The sequence below is a fragment of the Nicotiana attenuata genome, unplaced genomic scaffold (genome assembly GCF_001879085.1).
Source record: "Nicotiana attenuata strain UT unplaced genomic scaffold, NIATTr2, whole genome shotgun sequence".
NCBI lineage: Eukaryota > Viridiplantae > Streptophyta > Magnoliopsida > Solanales > Solanaceae > Nicotiana > Nicotiana attenuata.
In genome coordinates this window covers 281,557-290,758 of record NW_017671253.1, presented here as the reverse complement: position 1 = coordinate 290,758, position 9,202 = coordinate 281,557, and the positions used below count along the sequence as shown (strand labels likewise).

Below are 9,202 nucleotides of genomic sequence, written 5' to 3'. Positions count from 1 at the left end.
TCATGGTTTTTACACATTATATGCTTTGCGTTTTACATGCTTTAATGTTAAAATACACTTTGTTTGAGCGTAATGGAGGCTATTTTATGTGTAGGTGCATCGGAAATGAAAGTAGAGCTAAAGGGATGCTTAAATGTCGAAAGGGCGCTCGAGAACAGTGAAAAGGAGAAGCCGGGCAAAAGACATCTCGACCAGGCTTTATCCAGGTGAGGCCAGCTTAAAGTCAGGCCTACCAAGGCTTTATCCAGGTGAGGCCAGCTTAAAGCCAGGCCTAGGCTGGCTTTATCCAGGCGTTTTCCAGGCGACGCCAGGCCTAAGGCCAAGCCCAGTCCGAGTTTTGAAGGTTCTTATTGTTTTTCGGTTTGACTAGGAGTTGACCTACACGTTTAGGGCTTGTCCCAAACATATAAATAGACCCAAAAAAGCCACTTTGAAAGACTTTTGCAACCGGAGGCAAGAATAGCTTGTGGAACACTACTTGGGAGTTGAAAAATATTGATTTCTACATATCTTTATCCTTACTCTGTAATTTAATAATGCAAATTACCTTGGATATTTGTTCTATGAGTATGAGTAGCTAAACTCATAATCTAGGGTTTTGATGGAACCTGTTGAAGGATTATTTTCTCGTTATGTTAATATAGATTTGCCATAGTATTATCTCTATTTGTTCAACTATATGCTTATTGCTATTGATTGAAGGGCCCTCAATTAGCTGTTCCTATTTAGTGTGCATTACTCGAGAGAGAGTGCATATTTAGGTAGTTGTTGAACATCATCTCTCCTAACGTATATGAGGGATCAATACGAAGGGTTTAAAGGTGGGATTAGGGATAACGAAACCTTGGGTGCGATCTAAGTGAGTTATACTTAAAAACTAGCTAGCGTAATTCGGGAGAATATGTCTAGTATATTGTTGTAATTACTCGGGAGAGAGTTATGACAGTTAGAGTGCTCATGATCGATAGAGAAGACTTAGGCAAATTTATAGCAAATAGCAGAAAGGATTCCGACAATAGGGGAAATCAGAACCTTAGATCATTCCCATTCTTGCTTACAAACGGTTTATAGTTAGTTCTTAATTATTGCATTTTTATTACATAATATTTAGTTAATAAACACCCAATTTGTTACTCAAATATCTCTGAAGATTGAATACGTGAATTTCTGTGAGTCCAATAGCTGTGATCGATAGGTTAATTCCCTGTGGGATTCGACTCAAGACTTGTTAACCGGAATATATTTGCAGCGACCGCTTTGTCCTTTTTATAAGGCATAGTTGGGCGTGATCACTTTTATAAGTAAAAAGCTGTTATAGAGAGGTAATATAACTTAAAAAATCGGTTCTAAGAAAACTTGACTTTTATAGTGAATGACTATTATATAGGGATGCTGTTATGGAGAGGTTTGACTGTACTCTTCACTTGGAATCGATTTTATTACATTCCTTATTAATTTCTATAGTAAAAAAAAAAAGTTATTCACTTTTTCTTAATTCTGTTTTCTTAAAAAAAGATTATACTTCCGCTGTCCCAAATGATTATTCTAGCTTTGAACCATTAAATAATTCTCAATTTATTTGTAATTTTCCCAAAAATTAAGCTTCTACAATTTCTTAGAAAAATGGCCAAATAACATGAGCACCCAGACAAACTTGCTAAAAGATGTTTAAAATGAACGCAAAACTAAAAACTTCTTCCGTACAAAATAGAAAATGGAAATAATGATATTAATGGGTGCATAATTTTGAGGGAGAGAGTTTTTTGTTTGTCTTATTATTATCAAAGTTGGAGAGTGATTTTCTAAAATATACTATCTAGACTTCTAAAATCTAAATAGCCACGAGTGTTACTCATTCAAATAAGCACTTGAAGAAATGAAAAGAAGCGTAATAGAGAGGACGACAAATCCAAAATTAATTCCTGAAAACCCCCATATCTCGGTCTTATCCTGAAAACCAACCTCAAATTTTATCTTCTCTCATTTCCACTGAATCTGCCCCGAACTGGTTCTTTGGTACAAAATGTCTGGTTCTTGCTTCTCTTTTGCTGCTACAGCATCCAATTCTTCTACTTCTTCGCTGTATCTCTTCACTCAAAAGCCTAAATTCTCAGTAGAACATCTTTCCTTAAGTACTTATAATACTAACTTCAACTTCAAGATAAACGCAACAAAACTCAAAGCCCATTTCCCCGTTTCTTCTATTTATCGCTCTTCAATCTTTTTGAGCACTTGTGCTTCTGTCTCTGATGGAGTTGAGGTTGTCCAAGAAGATGACGAAGAAGAAGTTGCGTTGTCAGCCGAAGAAGAAGAGGAAATTGAAGAAAAAGAAGAAGGTGTTGAGTCAGAATCAGTTGAAGGTGGTAGATTGTACGTGGGTAATTTGCCCTTTTCAATGACCTCTTCTCAATTGTCTGAAATCTTTGCTGAAGCTGGCACAGTGGCTAATGTTGAGGTCTGTTTTGAGTTTTTGTTGCTTTGATTGGATTCTTTATGATTTTCTTCTTTTGGCTCTTTTCTGTTCATGTACTGAAGTTCCAATTATTTTACTGATTAGGAAACACAATCCTATTACTATGAACTCTAACATTGATCATTGAGATTGGTAATTAAGACTAATTGTCAGTTGAGCAGGTGCCTCTGGTGAGATGCAAAATATCTATCATTGTTGAAAAATGATTTACCTTAAAGAACTATTATATAGGTCAGTTTTTGGGGTATGGTTGGACATAAAGATAGGTGGCATCAAAGTCGGATCCAAGATTTGAACTTTATGGATTCACATTCGATATTCTGCCACAACTCATCTGATTTACATGGTTCGAGATCAATTATTTGTACTAAAGTAAAATTTTCGACACATATACAAGATCCAAGCTAGAGCTTCTAGGTTCGGATGAACTCATACCTAGAACGCTAAGTGGCATATGGTAGTCATAGAAGTTGTAAATGTGGATTGCTCTTGTCTGCTATTTATCAACTTTTTACTAATTATGTAACAAAATCTCATAGCATAGACATTCTGAATTGATTGTTGAGACAGGCAAGACTAATGCAGATGCTGTAATTCAAATCCTTAAATCATTTGAGATAATGTAGAGGTTTTTTTTTTTTATCTTGATGCCGGAGAAAATTGGTTTGCTATTGTGGATTATAACTGAAAGAAGACTTTTAGCATTGAGTAGCTGTAGTTGAAACTGGGCTCATGTTTCCAAGTATCAAGCTTGTTTGTACTTTAGTTCGACTTTTGATGGATGTCATATTCGTTTTTAGAATATATGATACAGTGAAACTCATTGTTCTTTTCTTCATGGATTTATAGATTGTTTATGACAGAGTTACAGATAGGAGTCGTGGATTTGCATTTGTTACAATGGGAAGTGTTGAAGAGGCAATGGAAGCAATTCGCTTGTTTGATGGATCTGTAAGTTTATACTTCGCTCATCATTTTATTGCAAGGACTCTTTTATGCATTGCTAAGCTGTCAAAAAGAACTTATTTGTCTGGGATACCAAAACATAGTAATACCCCTGTTAAATTTTGATAGTCAATCATTAGGAATATAATTAAGATGGTGTGTTATTCGCCTATCTTGAACTGATGACTTTGTTAAAAGGTAGCCCGCTGCCCAAAACATCCTACATTCACGCAGGATCCGGGGAAGGGGTATAATGTAGATAGTCTACCCTAATACAAGCATTAGTCACACGGAGACAACTTAACCGTTGCTCCAAGGCTCCCCTTGGACTTTGTCTCGATAAGAAAACATGTTTTGTCTCCTTGTCATTCATTGCTCATCTGAATAATGGATGCTTTACCTATGCATCTGTTAAGAAATATAGTTAATTATTTTCCTACTGCTTCAATTTATGGTAAATTATATCAGTGTTCTAAATATGTAACAACTGCAAGATAGATTTTTTTTTTTTGATGGGTAACAACTGCAAGATAGATTTCTTCTCTGTGTAATATGTAGCTTGGGTCCTCTTTGTTTCTTAGTATCTTTAACTTCTATAAGGTATCCTTTTTTTTTTTCCTCTTTCTGGGGAGAAAAGAGGATTAAACTATTAATCAGTCAAGTTTGACAAAGCTAGTAATCGGGCTGTGTAAGACATTTTTACTACAATTTTACAAAATGCTCTCTGGAGCTTACTAAACGCTCTGAAATATGGCATAGAGAGCGCCTGATGTTTACAGCTCGAAAATCATCCACAAAATAGATTATAGCCATTACTTGTCATCTGGCCGTATCAGAGAGTTATTGCACTCGTTGATGCACAAATTCCCACATTCTCTCCTTGGTGCCTAGAGAAAAGGTTAAATTGAGGACACAACTGTTCACATGATATGGGAAACAAACAGGAATCCTATGATTCTTTGCAAAGACCAAAAGTCCAATGTTTACCTGCTAGATGGTTATCAAATGAGAAAGATGTGACATGGTCTCAACTTAATAAAGTCAGTATATCAATAATCAATATGGAAGCCATTACAAAAGTTTGAAGTAATCTGTATTTGTCCATTGTGACCGATTTTTTTATCATATTGATTGTCGGAGGACTGTCAAATGTACTCTTTTCTTACATTCTTTTCTCTTTACCTTATTATTTGTGGTGAAATGTTTAACAGCAAGTTGGAGGTCGTTCGGTCAAGGTGAATTTCCCTGAGGTTCCAAGAGGAGGTGAAAGGGAAGTAATGAGTGCAAAGATAAGAAGCACCTATCAAGGTTTTGTGGATAGCCCTCACAAATTATACGTTGCGAATCTTAGCTGGGCCCTCACTTCTCAAGGTCTAAGAGACGCTTTTGCTGACCAGCCCGGTTTCATGAGTGCAAAAGTCATCTATGACAGGTCCTCAGGAAGATCTCGAGGTTTTGGTTTCATTACATTTTCTTCTGCTGAAGCAATGAACTCTGCACTTGATACCATGAATGAAGTGGTAAGGATAAATAGTGATGAAGTATCTTGGAGACCTTTTAGCATATCCTTGTTTCTCACAGTTTTATAATGCAATTAGGAACTTGAAGGACGGCCATTGCGACTAAATGTGGCTGGGCAGAAAGCTCCCGTATCTTCTCCACCAGTTGTCGAAACAAGTCCTGAAAATGATTCTGAGAACAGTGAATTACTTTCTAGTCTCAGCTCATAAGATCACCAAGACTCATAACAGAATCAACCATTTAGAGTAATGTAGAGTTTTATATGCGGCGAAGACGTGCTTTTTCCAGCTTACATAACCTTCTTGCAGCCTCGGCTTCTTTTTGCACCAGTTATTGTCTGCTATTGGACTGTCACTTGATGCAGGTAAGCTGTGTTGCTATATTGCCTGTACATTTTCAAAATGCACAGTTACCAAATGTATTTTGATTGTAATGTAACTCATCGCTAGAATCAATAGAGATACTCATGCAAAATGCTCAATGCTCATATATTCAGCTACTTTATATTTCCTTATATCATAACTCATTCTATATTTTAAAATTTTATTTCTGATTGTCTGCAGTAAATTATAATTGTAAATCAAAATTTTACACAAATATTTCAGCTCAATTACCTATAAGGTTTCTTGCTTCCTTATTATATGATGAACAATATTATATTTCTGGTCATTCTAATTACGTAGTATGTATCTGTTGGAAAAAAAAAAAGATTTAATGTTTTTTCGGGGGTTCTCCTAACACTTCTACGTAAGTGTTACTAATTTTTTTAGGAAGTAGTCATTGTAAGTTGGAACTAAGGGTGTGTTTGGTACGAAAGAAAATATTTTTCGGAAAATATTTTCTAATTTTCCATGTTTGGTTGGTTTAAATGTTTTGGAAAATATTTTCTCCATGAACTCATTTTCCTCCAATTGGAGGAAAATGTTTTCCCTAAGCTTCCTTTAATTTCCTTATTGATTTCCTGTAACTATTAATTTACTCTATAAGATATTCCAGTAGTTATTTGGTTTGTCTTATTTAAATACGTTCAGTTTGGTAAAAGAGAAACAGTATCCGTGATTCCATGAACTTGATTTAACATACCTGCAGATTCCAGTTTTGAAAACGGTGGCACTCTCATCACGATGACCATGTAACGGGATCTTAAACATATTTTATATCAAGTCAACGTGGAATATATGAATTAATCAGAATATCAGATACATAACTTTTGCTAATATATTGACTCATTCTTGCTAAAATTTTATTAAATGTGTTAAAACATGAGAAATAAAAAGGGGCAAGTAACCGAAGTACTTTTTGTTTATTCCAATTAGAAGAATGATATTTTCGATAACCTTGTACGATATTTTACTTTTATCAACCCAAAAGTCGGTATGAAGGTTTTTTTCTTTAGTCTAACTAATATATAAATGTGATTTTGGGTTAAATATGCAGCCATATGCTTTCTGACCCTAAGGTTCGTCTTGATGATATGAAAAAAGAGCAGCCCGATACACTAAGCTCCTGCTATGCGCGAGATCCGGGGAAGGGTCGGATCACAAAGGTCTATTGTTCGTTTTGATGATAGAATCTTATATATATTTTACAAAATTCCCTTATTTTTTCATTTCCAAATATGTTCGAACTTTACATAGGGGAGGGGGCGGGAAAAAAAGGAAAGGGACACAATACTATTGATAGAGTTTGAACTCTCCACAGAGAGCTTACCAATTGAGCTAGCATTCAACCCTATTGTTGAAGTCCTCAAACCCGATAAAAAAATATAAGCGGTATGTGAGTAGTTTTAGCGAGTGTTTTCTTGTTATTTTCGATTTCAACCACTGTTACTGTTTTTAATTCTTCAGGATCCAAATAACAATCCGAACAAATAATTGAGATGTAATAGTTGTTTACCAAATAATTATGTTCACGAGATTGACAAGTTATGCAGCCAAGAGAAGTTACGAGTAGATTACCAGAAGTGATTGAAAATTGGTTTGTAGAAATTCCTCGATTTAAAGCCATCAAGCCGACTATCAATACGATTAGAAGTTGACCGACCAACCTCATCTATACGCAGGGTACTATTCGCCTAGATGTTATAGTCCTAACTGTCACACCTCCTTTTTCACACTACACCCCGGAAGGGTATAATAAAGGGAGTTATTTCCAACTTGAAGTGACAATCGGAACGGGACTTATTATTAAGATTTCAGAGTCGCCACTTGGGAGATTAAGGGTGCCCCAAGTCACCAGTTGAATTCCGAACTGAGGAAATTATGACTCTGTTAATAGTCAGCGAACCAGAAATCCGAGTAAGGAATTCTGTTAACCCAGAAGAAGGTGTTAGGCATTCCCGGGTTCCGTGGTTCTAGCACGGTCGCTCAACTGTTGTATTTGATTTTATCTGATTTCGGAATATGTTCTAGCTTATGTGCTTTTATTAGTAAACCGCTTTTATTTTTATTTACTCGAGTTTTAAACGAATTGCAACGTCGTGGAAATGCGCCTCAAACCACGTCGCACCAGTGCACCCGTGATTGTTAATACATTTCGACTTCGTTGAGATTTGGATTTGGGTCACATAAATGTGCACCCGTGTTTAGGAAGGTGATTTTATTTAAAATGCGCGCCTAAAGTAGCTACGCGTTTATTAACTGTGTGGGGAGCCATGAAATTCGCTAAATGACACATCCCGAAGTCTAAATATTTTGATATAAGCAATTAATGAGGGCCCCGCAATTTGTGTGTTTTATTCGGCGAGGCTCGTCTCATCATTCATTAAAAGGCCAAACTAAAAATGAATAAGATTTTTCTATTTTTGATTTGTCTCTAATAAAGGAAGAAGTCTAGTTGATTATTATTGTGAAAGTGTACACAGCTTACCAATTGGGCAATATCGAGTCAATTATCTTCCTAGCCTTGGGCCTAAACAGACCAATCCACACGGGACTGGCAGACTGGACAGAATTTCCCCAATAAACCAAATGTTGGGCCTAAAATCAGCCCAGGTCCTGAGAGGCCACTTAAACCCAGGGCTAACGCCAGCCCAAGTGAGGGGCTAATGGATGGGGTCACATATCAGTAGAGACTAATGCCCACGTTATTCAAAAATAGGCTGTTAAGCCTCGATCCGTTGACAGGCCCCAATCAGAACTGGAGCTTAAGCAAATTCACACGGAAAAATACTACTGAATATATTTCAAGTTGTTCAAGTGTATCCACTACTGGCTGCAACTAATTTCAGAAATATACACGGGATAACTAGACTAAGGTGATTACTAATAATATGGAGGTATCAAACTTAAGAGGTTCAAGTCCTTATTGTATTCTGACTTCAACTTATCAGGCTAATGTGTTACATTACCTTATTACACTTGTTCATACAAATAACTGCAATAGGCAGTCCTATTGACATGAAACAGAAATCGAAACAGTCCAATCATAAATCTCATTGCAGAAAGTAGACATTAGATCCTAACATGTGAACTGCTATACTCAGAATTAAATCTCATTGCACAGTCCATACGAATAGTCCAGTTATACAGTCCAGTTAACAGTCCAGTATTTACACACATACAAAATTGATTCGACACTGTGCTGATTAAATCTAACGCCTATTTAACTATCAATACACCACAGTCCAAGCAGCACACTTCAAGATCAAACAGATGAACATTTGTATCCATTTCAAGCTTAATGTTACAGCAGGGCAGATTCAAATGTGTACCTGATAATTGCAAATAAGAAAAGGAAAAGATCAGTAGCAGTGACAATTTGCAACAGCAACCCAGGAAGAAGTTGAAATCCAGTAATAACTCAATCAACACAGCAAGTTCAGGAATAGGTTTGAAACTCCAGCAATGAACCAAAACATCAACAATTTCAAGCACCAATGCAGTCCAAAACCAAATCGATCATACTCAGACTCAGTTCACAGCAATTCAAATAGACCTTAACAACTCTCTTGGAATCTACTTTCACATATAGAACAGTATACTCGAAAACCAGCTTATTTTTGATCCCAATGCTGAGATCAGTATCGTTTTGAAGGAATTTTATGATTTTTAGAAACTCTGTTTTATGCCCTTTGGAAGGGGTTTAGAGGACTGCCCCCAAAAAAACCTTTTTTCTTACTCAAGGCAAATGAATGCCTATTTATAGGTGAACTTAAGGTCCAATTTCAGATTTTCCTTTTACCCCTTAGTCCCTATTCTAATTTCAGTGTTTGCCCTTTATTTTCTGACTTGTTACACAAGCAACTACCTCAAGTTTATTAGA

The 9,202-nt window shown here is 36.2% G+C and overlaps 1 protein-coding gene across 1 annotated transcript; it reads left to right on the top strand.

Annotated features, from left to right (window-relative positions):
• The first annotated feature begins 1,840 nt into the window (after window positions 1–1,840).
• On the top strand, window positions 1,841–5,485 carry LOC109207064 (33 kDa ribonucleoprotein, chloroplastic). Its single transcript, XM_019369947.1, has 4 exons — window positions 1,841–2,455; window positions 3,323–3,424; window positions 4,630–4,938; window positions 5,017–5,485. The coding sequence occupies exons 1-4, from the start codon at window positions 2,024–2,026 to the stop codon at window positions 5,146–5,148; spliced, it is 975 nt and encodes a 324-aa protein (XP_019225492.1). The 5' UTR covers window positions 1,841–2,023; the 3' UTR covers window positions 5,149–5,485.
• The last annotated feature ends 3,717 nt before the right edge of the window (window positions 5,486–9,202 follow it).

Bases quoted from the DNA above. Each gene is read 5' to 3' on its own strand.
- LOC109207064 (XM_019369947.1), top strand. From the start codon at position 2,024: ATGTCTGGTTCTTGCTTCTCTTTTGCTGCTACAGCATCCAATTCTTCT. The intron at 3,425-4,629 runs GTAAGTTTATAC...AATGTTTAACAG, and splicing joins TTCGCTTGTTTGATGGATCT to CAAGTTGGAGGTCGTTCGGT. The intron at 4,939-5,016 runs GTAAGGATAAAT...TAATGCAATTAG, and splicing joins TTGATACCATGAATGAAGTG to GAACTTGAAGGACGGCCATT.